Source organism: Mixophyes fleayi, chromosome 5, assembly GCF_038048845.1.
Source record: "Mixophyes fleayi isolate aMixFle1 chromosome 5, aMixFle1.hap1, whole genome shotgun sequence".
NCBI classification, from domain to species: domain Eukaryota; kingdom Metazoa; phylum Chordata; class Amphibia; order Anura; family Limnodynastidae; genus Mixophyes; species Mixophyes fleayi.
In genome coordinates, this window is record NC_134406.1 from 3,463,159 (window position 1) to 3,479,304 (window position 16,146).

Sequence of the window (16,146 nt, forward strand, 5' to 3'; positions counted from 1 at the left end):
TGTTTACAAACTACTCATAGTTAGCCTTTGAAACAGAGTTATATAAAATTTTGATAGAAAAAAAACTTAAAAGAACTTTATGAGTCCACACCCACCAATAAATGTAACAGTGTGACTTCTAAAGAACTGTTTGGTGTACTGATATATCATTTGTGTGTCTGTGGTCCTAAGTAGATGGCCAGATGGCCCCTTAGAATAACAACACCAGAGGGAGACTATCAGTCAACAAAGATCCTACTGAACCCTGACTAAGGTGGGAGCACTGTGTAGAAGACATCAAGGTAAAAGATGAATATTCTATAAGGACACCCACACCCACACACACCTGTACACACCTTGCCTGGGAAAAGGGTATTACATTCTCAGGAAACATGATATTGAAAACAAATATTTTTGGAAAGGATTAGCTTGACTGGAATCCAAGAATGTGAGAGAAGCCAAGTGGATGCTATATAAATGCATTGTCTTCCCTGTTAGTATTATTAAGAGAGAACTTTCATCTGAGTGCTGTACAAGACAGAGGATACTTAGGTGAGTGCTATAAGGAGAGGTGAGTGCTGTAGAGGATAGGTGATATTTATGTGAGTGATACAGAAGAGATGCTGGAGATGTGAGAGATATTTAGGTGAATGGATTTTTATTCATTTTTGATTTCCCAGATTATTCTCTGAAATCCATTTTCCTCCAATTGTTTTTAGTATCAAAATCAAACTATCTTTGGACATTTAATCCAAGAACAGCAGACAGGTAAGTGACAATATTTATTACCACCAATGATGAACAACTTGTCATTAGCACTTTGAATTCCCTCCCAGTGGTTCCATAGGAAAACCTAAAAGTTTTCCTCTCATGGGTCATAGGTAATAATGGGCACATTGATGATTCTTGAGATATTTAAAGGCAAAAAGACTTACTGTAAAACAGTGAATTTTAGCAATAATATGTAGCCTGAAAACCCTCTACCAGGGGAATCACTAAATGACACAAAATAAATAAAACAATAATGGAGCTTTCCTCCAGCAAATCACTGTCCACCTTCATGTGACTTTAATTTATTGGCTTGTACATGCCCTACTGCGACTTTTAATAAATACATTGTGTTATTGTTACAGCTTCATTTTATGCTGGTCTCTCTGAGAGTATAATGTGTAATTTTAGCACTAAACACATTGTTGTATCTTTCTATCGCCTTTCTCAGCTTTTTAGCCATGTATTTATATTACCAGTGTGAGAGGTTTATTTCTGTTTGATAATAGTGAATGTTTCAGTGTAAGCTGAGGTTCGGTTGTGCAACCATGAAATACTGAAACAGAGGTATAATGAATAAGAGTAACAGTTTTTACTTAGTTTTATAGGTTGTCAAACAGGTATAAGTGTCTAGAACCAGTGTAGGAAATTCCAGGAAATACATGTATCAAGACCGTTAGGCTGGGGAGTGACCGTGCACTGATATTACATAGTGCACCCTCTGATACTAGACTGTACACTGCATCAGACACAGAGGTTACGCTGCTTAGTCATACACTATGTAACCATTACATAGAACATTGTATCGCAGCAACACTACAAAGTGAAGATATTACAATGTTGTATCATTCACATCCAAACAAATGTCACTCTAATCACATACCTGGTGTAATCATATTCTGCCTGAAATACAAAGTACAGAAGAGACAGACTGAACATGGTGCTTGTTGGGGTGATCGTCACCTCGAGGTCTGTGTTACATTTACTCACTGTCTGTATGTCAGAAAGGAGTCATGTGACACAAAGCTTTCCTGAATGCAGCGACTGATGGGGAGTTGGGCTTAGTATAAAAGGTTTTTCATACTTACATCCCTGAGGAAATATCTGCCCAACATACTGAGATACTGGCAGCGATATTGGGACATTTGACCTGATAATACAGAGTTTGTGACCCCAAAAGCAGCCTGATGTCCAATATCAATCCTCCCGATAGTCATCTGATGCACTTGTTAATATGGGCCCTGTCAGTCTGTGGAGGTCAGTACGCCCAATCTGTACAACGGAACATCCTGGTGGGCCTGGAGAGTCTGCCCTGGGCTCTTAAAGGTGCCTCCTTCCCCCACTCTGGAAGTCTTCGTTGATGTACAGAGAGGTGGAAAACATTTTATTACCACCCTTTGCAAAAAAATAAAAGCATTTAACTTTTTCACCTTACTGTTTGGTTTACAGCCACCAATTCAAGCAACTTCTTGAATTTTAACTTTGCTTTTATTTCAGGATGGCAAAGTAATTTATAACATAAAGCTACGCACACTTTTCTTGTGACCCTAGCGCTTAAGTACCAGAGACCAGTTCCCTAGACACTGGCCACTGTCTGGCATCGGTTATCATGCATAGTAACACGGTACAGGTTTTTATGCTTGAGACTCCTCCCATAGCCTTAGCTTGATGGACAGGTGATACTGCCATCTTGCCTTTAAAAGGGAGTTCTGTGCAGGTGTTCCGTTATTACTCCTTACTGCAGACAAACCCTGTTAGCTGTGGAAAAGACACTTCCATACCATTTTGAAAGCATGCAAGTTAAATCACAATTTATACTTTTACTTTGTCATACATGTATCACACCTGTATACTTTAACAGAGGTGCACTGCTATACATATGTGTAACCCTGTCTGCAGCCTTTACCTGCAGACTGTCAGATTAACACCTAACTCCTCTCTTAAGCTGGGTAGACACTACACTGTTTTCGTCCAATAATCGGGTGAAACAGCCGACATACGACCGCTCGTTCAAAAGTCGGGTCAGTGTGTACAGTTACACGATGGTCGAAAGTCTGCCCAAATGGACGACTGTCGCCTCATTTGGTTGGTCGTACCGTTTAATATTTTCGTTCCAATCTCATTTCCGCTGTGTAGTGTGTATAAACTTCCGACTGATCCACAACAGCGAGTATGAAATTACAGTCATTGCTAACGACAACATAGCTGTAAAAAGTTATGGCATTGGAGGCCTGTGGCCAACCACTCCCTTTGTCACAAGAGATAGAGAGATTATATATATCAGGGCAGTATATATAACATGTGGTGCGTTTCTGTTTTTAATTTTAAGCTTACACGGAAATAATTTTTTGCACTGGTGCATATGGGCCAACAGTTTATGGACCGGTCGCCATACAATAGAATGTATTGTGTCAGTCTTTGGATGCAGTCACTGGAGAGCTGGGTAATAGCTGTAATCTGGGCAGTTTTATAGTAGAAATGGGGCAATAAGGATGTAACTACCCCATAGTGTGAGGGAGGCAGGAGCCACTGCCGTGTTCTAAAGCAACAGATAAATGACTAATTGTCTGTATTGTTGTCCTTATATTTGCTGGCTGGTGAGTGGAGCACTTTGTACAATAACTGAATTTCAGCATTTGTTGTAACTTGCAGCAGGCACATAAATGCTCATTGCTGATTGGCTGCTATCGGTTACTGCACCTTTCAGCAATGATAGTAAATACAGTCAATCTCGCTGTGTAATGTGTAATACATTTGCCATGATGCTGACAGGTATGGATGGGTATTATGATATAACAGCAAATTCTATATTTTATACACTAAACATTTATTATTGTATTCCCATCAGGATGAGGAGCCTCATTGTGCTGTTTGTGTGGGGGCTGATAGAGGGAAAGGAGATATCCAAAGAAAGTTGTATCCTACCACGAGGTACGTTTCAAGAAGGGGAAATTTCAATGAGCTGTGTTATTATTGTCTATATCATCTGTATAATTAGCAGTAAAATAAATATTCACACAGTGGTCGAAGTGGATATTTACAAGTGGCAATATGGAAAATATAAGTGAAGTGAATTTGATAGTTTGAATTTTTAAAAAAAAACAAAAAAAAAAAAACTTGTCCACTCTGCTCGAATAATTCCACAACTCCCCCCTCAACCCCCAAATCTGTGTCTGTACATTCCCAACCATCCTTCATCACTGCTTCTGTTTTCACTGTGATCCAACTCTCCCATTCTTCTGCGTCTGTTTTATACCATGAAACCTGTCTAAGAATCCAGGAATATGTGCAACCATTGAATATTCAAAAGATATTATACCTAAAAAGTTTGCCATCAGCAGTCATTTGACACATTGGCTACTGGGATATTTCAACGCCTGAGGTATATGCCCCTCTAACATGAATGCAGGCATCTTGTGAATTGTCATCTGCTGTCTAACTACAAGACCAAGCATGCCCTTCCCTGCCTGCCTTGTAGTTCAATAGTACCTAGGGTGCCCAAGCAGATTTTTCACTTTAGATGTCCCTCTTCTCTGTCTCTTATGTTTTCTCTAATACTTTTATCTATCACTAAAAAACATTTTCAACTTCTCTCAAAGTCTTGGCTGCATCCCATTCCCACTGCACCATCTTCTTCCCTGTCCCTTTCACCTATCCCCCTGCAGCATCTTCTCCCCGTCCCTTCACCTATCCCCCTGCACATCTTCTCCCCGTCCCTCTCACCTAATCCTCTGCGCCATGGTCTCTGCTGTCCCTCTCACCTATCCCCCTGCACCATCTTCTCCCGTATCCCTCTCACATATCCCCCTACACTATTTTCTTCACTATCCCTCTCACTTAATCCCCTGCACAATTTTCTCTGCTGTCACTCTCACCTATCCCCCTGCACCATCTTCTCCCTTGTTCCTCTCACCTAGAGAAAAAGAAGTAGCGGTGGTAAGGTAGGAAGTGAACCATGAGAGTGCAATGTTACAGAGAACAATGGAGTAAAGAAATTGCAAGAGGAGAGGGTGGTTAACAGTGTCATATGCTGCAGAGAGGTCAAGAAGGATAAGTAGGGAGATTTTAGATTTTACAGTGAGACCCCTGTTAGAGGCATTAGTTACACAATGTTGGCCGATCATGGTAGGTAAAGGACAGGATGGAAGGACAGTAAATAATTTAGCCTGATTAGATAAACACAAACCTGAAAAAATAAAAGCTAGAAATATGCAGTTTATATAGCAAAAGTTCAATTAACCCTTTTAATTTCTTTATCTTTTCTAATGGTTATTCACAAATAATCTAGTAATAAAAATCAATATAATAATATATTCAAAGTTTACTTGTGTTTAGCACCAGCAGCCCACATATAGAACCTTTGTCATTATATAGATATATTACTATAACTTAAGTATTAATATGTATAGACTGGTCAGGGGTCAGTCCTAATGGGCTACTATGTTATTTAATTCTACAGAAATTATACATAAAACGTGTCAGAGGACACCCACACGATCCTAGACTCCAGCACTGATTATCCTAGCAGATTTATAGCGGAATGAATGAAATATGACCCTAAGGCCTCTCTACATAAGAGATATCACTTATCGCCCTCATTTATGAAAGTATAATCCCTTTGTTCTACTTTCAGGTGTCAATTTAGCGAGCTACGGGAGCGTGAGCCAGAGTTCCAACTATGGCAATGTTGATCTGTATCGCCCGGAACGGGCTGTGGATGGTATTATAGAGACAAACTCCCTTCAATACCCCTGTACTCACACTGACCCGGAAAGAGAGCCCTGGTGGGAGGTGGACCTGGGGAACAGTTATGCCATAGGTACGGTGGTGGTGATAAACAGAGGGGACTGCTGCGCAGATCGACTGATAGGAGTGCAGGTTCGCATTGGAGACTCTCCGTACAAAGACAACCCTATGTAAGTCCCAAGCACTCCTCATATTATTCCTTACTGCTAGAAGACAGGGACTAATAATCGGCCCTGGATGCACGCAGGACCACCTGCTGTAGTATTCATGGCAAATATTAATGCACACTAATGGGGGGGGTCACTAGCGTCATGTGACATCTAGCATCACTACAAGCACATATATCATATGGCCTTCAGCCCAAATAGTTTAATTGTACAAAGCAAACAAGCGGAAGAATGCTCAGAGCACCAGGAAAACACGCACTTCCCTTAATGTTTAACAATTAAATATCTAGTTAAAAAACAATGGGCCTGATTCATTAATGCATGCAAAACAAACATAAATTGTGTTTTTGTTTAAACGCACATAAGTTGGGCATACAGATGACCATATTCAATAAGGAGCGGATCTGGAGATACATCTCTTGTTGAATACGGGTCTTGCTCTGCCACAAAACACTGCAGGATCCGTCCAATACATATGTAGAATATAAAGTACCAAAAGAACGCACATAATGAAAAAACTATTTATTTAATGTCACCTGTTAGCAGCATAGTCATTAATGACAAAATAATAAATACAAAATATTATTTTTTCCCTCCATAAAATACATTTATTAGGATGCTATTAATATTATTACAGTTGCTCTTGATTGAAGCCACATGTTCGCCATCGCTATCTCTCGGCACTTACATCAAACCTGACTCCTCCATTGTCTGATGGTCCATACACCGTGTCCCACACGTGGAGTGGCAAGGTGGCAGCAGATAGATTGTTACTTACATGACATTACTGGTATCCTTACTGACACCTTACACAAGACTGTTGATGAGCAGCCTCCCACTGGCAACCACCATTAGCCTGGTTGGTCCATCAGTGCAACTGGCCCATCTGCCAATTGTCAGATGCCAGTCCGGCCCCGCTATAAAATGTACAGGGTACAGTATCAGAAAATGAGCACTTACCTCAGATCTGTGTCCGTCTTGTGTGATATAACGCACAGGAGTCCTGTAGTTTTCTGCCCATTTACACTAACATAAGCAGGAAAAAGACGAACACATTAAAAAACACATTTACTGACACATGTTCAGTTGGACGCGTCTCAAGGTGTACCCGTCTGTACATCAGTAGCATGTGCACCAGGCTTATGTCAGGACTACTAAGTGTGTACACTTACATACAACATGATAATGTTAGTGGTAAATACAAAAGTCGCATTACCCTATTTGCACAACATATAATAATGTCAAGTCATAGATACAATAGTGAATAGTGTATAGACAGTGTTATTAAGAAATTTGAAATTCATATGATAGAAATGATGAAACGACAATCTACTTTCCTGCTGAAGGCCAAATGGAAAATATCAATTAAGTCATGTAAATAGGTGACTGAGATCAATCTGGCACCTTTACTTAATGTTGACACCAGATTACCAGATTATACCAGAGCAGTTTGTCGGAGGAATGTTGTGGTATCAATTTACAGAAGGTGGGAGAACAGGAGGGGTGCTAGGCAGCTTTTACTGAGTGGGTAGAACGTGTTTATTTGAGGCATATAGACATAGATTATTCTCTAGAACATAGTCACATTGTTGTACAGTTATTATAATTGCCTCTTCTTTCTCCCACAGATGTGCCACCATCTATGACGTCTCACAATCCAAAATCACCTTTACCTGCAGCGGGATGAAGGGTCGATACGTGACTTTTATTCTTTCTGGAAAATCAGGAATTTTGTCACTGTGTGAAGTCAGCCTTTATCGGTATTAGCCATAAGAAGCATAATTAGCCAATTAATAGTCCCCAGTATATTTCAGTCGGTCACCTATAGTCAAAGAGCAAATTTATATTCAGAAAACCAACACAACACAAAATCATGGGACATTATATACATAAGTATTTCTTCATTAAAGGGGTCTTCCCCCTTCAAATAATTGCAATTGTCTTGTACAAGTCCACCTGCACCTTTTACTAATTACATTGCTTTTTTCATTTAATGCTTCTCAGCTATGTCTTAATGTCATAAAAAGTTGCTCACCGGGTACATGTGTATTCAATGCACAGACAAAGCAGAGCTGCGTCATATCCAAGGGAAGGGTCATTAAAGCTAAAGGTAGGAACATGTGACAGAGGGGACCGATTAGAATTAGTGACATTTTTGTGGTTTCAGGGAACTGACCAATCACGGCAGCTTTGCTAGACCCAAGAGATGAAATAATCGCTGACTGAAGTTTACTCATTCTGTTTCTCGCTTATTCTGTTTGATCACATTTAGCAAATTAATGTTTGCATTTTCCTGCAATAATTTTAATGTTACAATTTTGTTACACTGTAACTGGTTATGGTATTATCACACATTGTTATATCGCCTTCAAACCACTTGATGAACAATACATTTGATTAAAGATCACAAAGAATGTATCAGTTGTTTCTTACATTTATTTATAGAACTTCCAGACAAAAATGTATCACTCTGATTTCCTCAGTGCCCCCTTACACATTATACCAACAGTGCCCACATGTTTACATGAGCCAAGCGTCCTATTCATAATTACAAACTAGTCATATGTTCCGAAGTATACACCATCCAAAGTGACCATTATATACACAGATCAGTCACAACATTACAACCACCTGCCTAATATTATCTAGGTCCCCCTCATGCTGCCAAAACAGCTCTGACCCATTGAGGCATAGACTCCACAAGACCACTGAAGGTTTCCTGTGGTATCTGGCACCAAGAAGATAGCAGCAGATCCTTTAAGTTTCTAGATGGGGCCTCTATTTGCTACAGTAGCTTTTCTTCTGTGGGATTGTGCAATATCCAAAAACTGCGAGACATTAGGACCCAGTGGAACAGGACTGTCTCACAGCATGATACAGGAGAGGCACTAGGACTCAGGGAAAGCCAAGCTTGCTGGTAAGTTCCAGGGTGACACAGACTGTTGGGATGAGGAGCCTCAGAGTGAATTATTATTATTATTATCATTTATTTGTTAAGCGCCACAAGATTTCTGCAGCGCCGTACACAAAGCAAACAGTAGACTATACAGGGTGAGACAGTACAGACCAATAAACAAAATACCAATGCTTCAGAAACTCCAGGCAGGTTAATGCAGTAGAGGCGGAGTAGAAGAACAGGTGTGGAGACAAGAGGGAAGAAGGCCCTGCTCATTCGAGCTTACATCCTAAGGGTGGGTGAACGAAACAGACACAATTGGAGGAAGTTGAAGTGTGGGGAGAGGGACCGGGAGGAGAGAGGGTAGAATGTTTGGAGGAGATGCGGGTTTAGGTAGAAGGTGGGTAGGCTTTGAGGAACAAGTGAGTTTTGAGTGCTCGTTTGAAGGAGCACAGATTAGGAGAGAGACGGATGGAGCGAATGACATCTGATGCAGTGGCGGAACTACCATTGGTGCAGTAGGTGCAGTGCACCGGTGTCCATTTAGATAATGGGGTTCACTGCATGGGGAACTAGCAAGCTGTGGGCCCCAATCTCCCCCGTATCCCTGCACCGGGGCCTACAGCTCACTAGTTCCGCCTCTGGTCTGAGGAGACATTCTGTGAAAAGAGACAGGTGTTTCTGCTATGCTGTTGTGAGGAAAAGTGAGATAGACTGCTACAGACGGCTGAGGTGTGTTGCCAGCCAGAACCTGTATTTGGAAAGACTGGAAGACAAGGACTGATACCAGTGAGTCAGATTGGGGCTGACAACTATCTACACAACAGGAAATAGGTCTGTTTAATCACACTGACTGTGTTTTTCACACACTACACAGTATATCCTAAGAGGTGTGAGCTCAAGTGGTATACCTCACCCATCCTTCCAGTACATACGTGAGACAGTAACTGCTATTTTTGATCACTGTACTGAAGTTATAAGACTGCCATTATAACTGTGTGCCTCCATTATAATAAAAGTGCCCCCTGTCCGGTTCTAATGTGCACATTTACAAAAGTCTGGCCAGTGACAACATCTATGCTAATTCACTATGCTAAATGAACATGTTCAAGGTACAATTACAGATGCAGACATTTAATATCTCACATCCTAAAATACCCACCTTCTATCTTTTACCCAAATTGTATAAGAATGAAGTCGCCAGGCAGGTATTGGAGATAGGGTATTTTTAATTACCTAAACAGGTTTATCACTTTACTTTCACCATATACAAAAGACACACTTGACATGCTCCTGAAAGTGCAAAATCTGGAAGTAGGTTCTAAGAGTTAGGGCATTTCAACATTGAATCACTATACACCAGTATTAAATAGAAAGGAATAGCAAGTTCAGTATCTTACTCCTCAAAGTTTTAGAGTTAGTGCTCACCAAAATTTCTGCGTCTTTGATAAAAAGTTTCATCTTCAAATAATGGGCACAGCTATGGGCACTTCATGTGACCCAACGTATGCTAATCTCTTATTGGGCTGGTGGAGCACAAAATTGTTTGTAGAAAAAAGAATTTATTACTTATGTCACATTGTAGATTTGGTACATAGACAATATTTGGATTATCTGTGATGGTAGCAAAGAACAATTTGAGAAATGTATACTGAAACTTAACAAGAACCAGATTAATCATAAAATAATCAATTTCCTTGATTTAACTATCAAGGTATGGATGAAGGGACATTATTTTTACTGCTATGTACTATAACCAGATGGACACAAAAAGAATACTTCACTCCAACAGTTCACATTATCCCCATAATAACAAGTGCCCCTAATGGTGAATATCTGCAGACAAGAAGAAATTGTTCAGCAGAAGAAACCTTTGAGAATCGATTGAGAATTAAAGATGATGTTACTAAACTGAGGCTATAGTAAAAATGCAATTAAGATAGGCTATACATCATCTAAGCTACGTGATAAAGACTGATTTTCCCTAAACAAAAATCAAAGAAAAAAAACTTACCAAAATTTGTTTTGTGAATGGAGGTAAGTGTGAAATGCGCTACAAAAACATTATGCAAAACCTAATGCCAAGAATAAATGTCTGATATGTAATAACGCATAGGAACAAAAGCCTCACAAAATGGGGTTCCTTCAATTTATTCCATAGCCATAAAAATTGGGTAGTCATAGGATACACCTTCCAGAATAAAGTTATTACATATAGATATAATTAAAGAAAATAAAAGACAGAGAGATCAATATTGTATGGAGTTCAGATTACCATATGATCTTGCATCACATATAAGAGAGAACAAGAAATTAGAGCAATGATTCTAGGTGTAATACCCATAATAATTACTGTGGAAAAGGAATATTTATCAATTAAGCATTTTGCATAAAAAGACAATTATATATGTATCCATTTATTTAATGAAGAGATAACCGACACAGCATGTTTTATACACTATTTCTTGAATACGATACTTGTTTTATTATTTTGACTTTTTAATGATGATTTTACAGTAAGATTATATTTTTATGAAATCAATAAAGGTTTTATTTTAATCACTAACAGATCCCTTGTACTGCACCACAATAAATGTAATGCCTATTTATTTCCTGGACCTTCCTGTGCTGCTGTTGACTTTTGGTGGCAGAGCGAGAGCTTACACTACGAGATACCCGGCTTATACACAGATAACTCTATGATCTGATCCCATCCTTACACCAGTTATCTTTAAAATGATTAGATGTGCTGTTTAATCTCTGCAGTGTGAGGTTAGTTCAAGACTCTGTAACCCCCCCCCCCCTTCAATCAATAGATAGAGGCTGTGTCAGCCTATTAGCTTGTGTTAGCCAGTGCGGTTTGTTACACAAGAGTTGGAGAAGATGGGAACATTATAACTGGAAACACAACTACTGTACACGAGGGTAACAATTACCAGTCACCTGCGAGTCCTCACTTTTTTTGCTATAATTTCATTATATGACAAATAGCTGAACATGATATCAGGACAGCGGAAAATCATTTTTTATTATTATGGTGGTTCATATTGTTTATGTTGTTGCAATTGCACAGGCGCAATTGATCTAATAATAATATTATAAAATATTGGCCAAATTACTGAAGTTATTCTAACAGGACTGGAGTAAATGTATATAAATAATAACGTTATGGCCAAATTGCTGAAGATATTGTATCACAACACGATTTGATATTAATAATAATATTAAGATCCAAATTTCTCAATTTAGTATATCAGTACTGGGGCAAAGGAGTGAATACTAACAAGATTATGGGCAAAATTGTTCATGTTATGATAAGAGCGTAAGTGAAAAAGCCTTACATAGACAACTAGAAAGGAAAGAGTTCTCTTTTAGCGGGGGGACTCATTAATTCACAGTAACTTTGAATTTGCTTTTATTAAAATCCAAAATACTTGATATCATTAATTATAATAAGATTTCAACTCCCAGAAGTTGAAATCAGTAAACGGCGAAATATTAAAACATAGTGAGAATTTGTGAGAAATAGGAAAAATGCAGATTGTCAAAATATTGTTGTTACAACAATAAAGGAAGACTCACTTGGTTGACAAGTCTAATATTCTCTAACATCTTAAACCAAATCTTTAAAGATACATTTTAGTCTGTAACCCTTCTATAACTCCATATTATATGCTCCCTAAAGTACATAAAAATGAAGTGACACCTCCTGGTAGACCCATACTACCAGGCGTTGAAGGACTTACCTAGCAAGCCAGTATTTTGACATTCATATTTGAGAATATGTTGTAAGTTTACCAACTTATGTACAGGATATCACTGTTTACACCAGTATACAACAGGGATTTCATCAATAAAATATTTTCTGGCTATGAACCATAACACAGAATTCAACAACTTTCTGGTAAGATTATTAGCATTTGTATTCACCAAAATTTATTTCATGTTTGACAATAAAATTTTCCCTACTGGTGAGGGGTACTGCTGTGGGGGCAGCTTGTGCCCTCACGTATACAAACACATATTTGGGGTCGTGGGAGAGAGAAAATGTTTTCACCGATGAAAATGAATTGTACATCAACCAAGTGATATTATGGATCAGATACATGATATCCTATGGGAAGGAGAGAATTTATTGTAAAACTGAATCCCAATCTGAAGTTAACCAGTGAAATTGATAAGGATCAGGTAAATTTCTTAGATCTCCGAATTAAGAAGAACAAAGATGGAAAAATTGAAACTGATCATATCCATAAATATACAGCCACACATAGCCTATTACACCATGAAAGTTCTCACGTTCCACTGCTCATAATGGGTATCCTAGGTTGAGGAGAAACTGCTCAGATCTAGCAACTTTTATTGAAAGAGCAGACAAGCTGATGGTCTGTTTAAAAGATAGAGGTTATAGTAAAAGACTGATTAAGAGTTCAAGAAGGGCAGCTGAACATCATCTACTATTTCACAAAGTCCAATGAACAGGAGATCAGATTTATTGGCAATTTCTGCCCAGAAAGGGAGAGGATCAGGACCATTCTACAAAAACACTGCCAAGTCTTACTCACAGATGAAGATCTAAGTCGCACCTTGGGATCGAGGATATCAATAAGCTGGAGACAATCCAGAAAGATGAAAGACCTTCTGGTACATAACCATTTGGCCATCAGTTCGAAAAAGAAATCCTCAATAGCACTTACTTATCCCTGTGTGAAACGCAAAGACTGTCGTTTTATCAGCAAACAAACATCAATAATAGATCGTTAGGACATCAGATAATTCTTTAATTGTGATACAAAGGAGTGGTGTACTGCTTACAATGCACCTGTAACCAGAGGTACATAGGCATGACTACAATGCCTTTCAAAAGACGCATATTAAAACATCCATCCTACATCAGAAATGCTGACAACGATCAAAAAAAAATTTCAAAACTTTCACTACGGTGGCAAAGCATAATCTAGATCGACACGTAGGAAATACTGGTTACCTAGGGCCTGAGAAAAGTCACTTTGGGCACTAGGGGAGTGCAGTACTATAGATGATAGAAAGCAGATGTATTTTTTGGATGAACAGCGTTGCAGCCGGAGGTCTCAATGAAAAAAATAATTGTATTCTTTCTATAATATCAAATCAATGACCAAACGATAGCTCTGCTTTGAGTGAGTATTTATATAGAAAATACTCAAGCGCTACATCTACTCAGTTTCAATAATGGATGTGTCGATTGTGTTGGTATTGTGACAGATCCGAATAAGAACTCATACGACACAGTTAAAGGAGTGGAAAATGAAAGGACCTTGAGGCAATCCAAATTAAGGTCAAACTTGTAATTAAAAAGAAATAAAATGATGTACAAGACCAATTTCATAAGAAATCAATTAGACAGACTAGTATATATTCATATACTCATTGTATGGCCCAAGAATAGAATAATCGTGATAATAAATGAAAATAAATCAAAAATTGTACCAAAAATAACGAAATGAATCAATGGAGAATAAAAAATAATCAGGCATTAATTTGATGATAATAAATAGGTCCTTTCCTTAGGATTAGTTCCAGTCTGTATTGGAGTTGATGTCAGAAAAGATTGGTGACTCCTAATACTGAAAATTCAAATAGTCTTAAGTTTATATTTATCCAAAACTTGGTTTGTCCAATAATAAATATGCTTACCACCGAATTGCAGGTGGATTGTAGCCAAGGTGTTCATCTGAATAACAAGTCCTTCTGTGGCTGTGGTAGATAACAGGACGGGGTAGAAGCTCACTTACCACTCTAAAGGCGGCGTTCCCGGTTCTTGCTGGTCCTGCAGTCCACAGTGCAATTTCAGGATGCTGGCGTGTGTTCCAACTACCGGATGTTGTGATGATGACTTTCGCTAAAGATGAAATCACAAGATTAACTCTTAAAACCATATAAACAATCGGAATTTACCAATTTAGAGTCACTAATAAAGAACAGACTATACAAAGAGGAACAATTGATCATTAAGGCGAAAACGTCTAAGGCCCTTAGAGACAAGTTTGGCCTCAAAACACACAAGAAATTCATCCATATCACCAAAAGATTTATACACATTCCTATTCCTACCCCTTTCATCTCAATCAGACTCCGATACAGATGTATCCTTCTCTGTATACGAGATAGAGGAACAAGATGACTATGACCATGTTATGAGAGCATCCTTTGAAAAAGGATAGCTAGATTTGAATCTAGACATGGGAAACATCAGCACTGAATCTGTTACTACAAACACTGAAAAAGCACCACAATGTGCCAAAACACAGCCTCCAATTCATTTTGTAGAACTACACGATGAATGGCTGAAATCCCATAGTAATGCCTATAATTTATATTAGACCATTTCTATTAATAAAGAACAGTATATCTTAAATGGCAATGGAGTTGTGGATCTATCTCCTGGCAATATGTCCTTAATTGTGATATGAGCTAAAAAAAAATCTCTACATATCAAATAAATAAATATGGCCCTAGGGAATAAATACTATATTAGTACAACTGTGTACTAAAGCCAAATGCAGAATCAGGTTACAATGTGTAATAAGGAAACATATATTGTTTATTGTTCCGTGTAACAAAGTAACAAAGTAACTATTCTAAATACAGCCCTGGATTGGTATTGCACAAATCTAACTATAGAATTGTCTATATTCTAAACTGTATCAGTAGCAAAGGCTATCGTAGGGCAGAGAGACAGACTGCTGGTATTAATCATTCACTTCAAATGTTGTTCCACTGCTGCCAGAGAATTAACTTTATGAGGGTGGCTCTTAATAGATATGTGGGTGGATCTGAATCAAACCTGGCTGCACATTAAATGCCGGCAAAAATAGACAGGTTCTTAAGTTGTACCCTCTACGATAGCAGATACTGTTCTCATTATATTGTAGTTACTTGTAAATCTTATCTGTATGCTTAATTATATCTACACAGCCTTTCAAAGTAGAGGATAGCTCAACGAGATAGACTACTGGTATAATTGTTCACACAGAGCGTTGTTCCGCTCCTACCCAAGAATTAACTCTGTGAGGGTGGCTTTTAACTGATCTAAAAATACAAGTTAACCCGTGCATGATACTCATGCATTCTAGTCAAATCAAGCTACTTAAGGTCTTAAAAAGGTTCTTGTCATGCATTTGGGCCTAGCCCAGGCCTCCTCAGGGGAAGAGCGTTACTTCCCGATGCAAGCGGCCTTTTTAATGTGTGTTCATGAGGTAAAATTACCTCACGATAATGAGTTTGACCCCTCAACTGGTAAATTTAGCCTTTACTACCCCTCCCACGGGGGTAAGGGGGGGATGATGGAAGTTAACTGACTTGACTATTCTAATTTTTTTGTCAAATAATGTCAGTATACCAAATTTCAGGTCAATTGGATGAGCCCTTTCTGAGAAAATAGTTTTTTACACACACACACACACACACACACACTAACGCACACCTCTACACATGTGTGTTTGAGGTAAAATTACCTCACGAAAATGAGTTTGAGCCCTACCAAATTTCAGCCCTTTTTGAATTTTTTTTCCCACACACACTAAGAATTTAGTAGGTCAGTGTATAACT

General features: G+C 38.6%; 1 protein-coding gene across 1 annotated transcript; it reads left to right on the forward strand.

The window, feature by feature from the left end:
- The first annotated feature begins 473 nt into the window (after positions 1-473).
- LOC142158027 (pentraxin fusion protein-like) lies at positions 474-8,078 on the forward strand. Its single transcript, XM_075211605.1, has 5 exons — positions 474-531; positions 699-747; positions 3,596-3,678; positions 5,381-5,663; positions 7,289-8,078. Exons 3-5 carry the CDS (start codon positions 3,597-3,599, stop codon positions 7,425-7,427), a joined length of 504 nt encoding a protein of 167 aa, XP_075067706.1. The 5' UTR covers positions 474-531; positions 699-747; position 3,596; the 3' UTR covers positions 7,428-8,078.
- Positions 8,079-16,146: the final 8,068 nt, after the last annotated feature.

Coding starts and splice junctions, on each gene's coding strand:
- LOC142158027 (XM_075211605.1), top strand. CDS start 3,597: ATGAGGAGCCTCATTGTGCTGTTTGTGTGGGGGCTGATAGAGGGAAAG. Junction 3,679..5,380: donor AAGTTGTATCCTACCACGAG/GTACGTTTCAAG, acceptor TTCTACTTTCAG/GTGTCAATTTAGCGAGCTAC. Junction 5,664..7,288: donor CCGTACAAAGACAACCCTAT/GTAAGTCCCAAG, acceptor TTTCTCCCACAG/ATGTGCCACCATCTATGACG.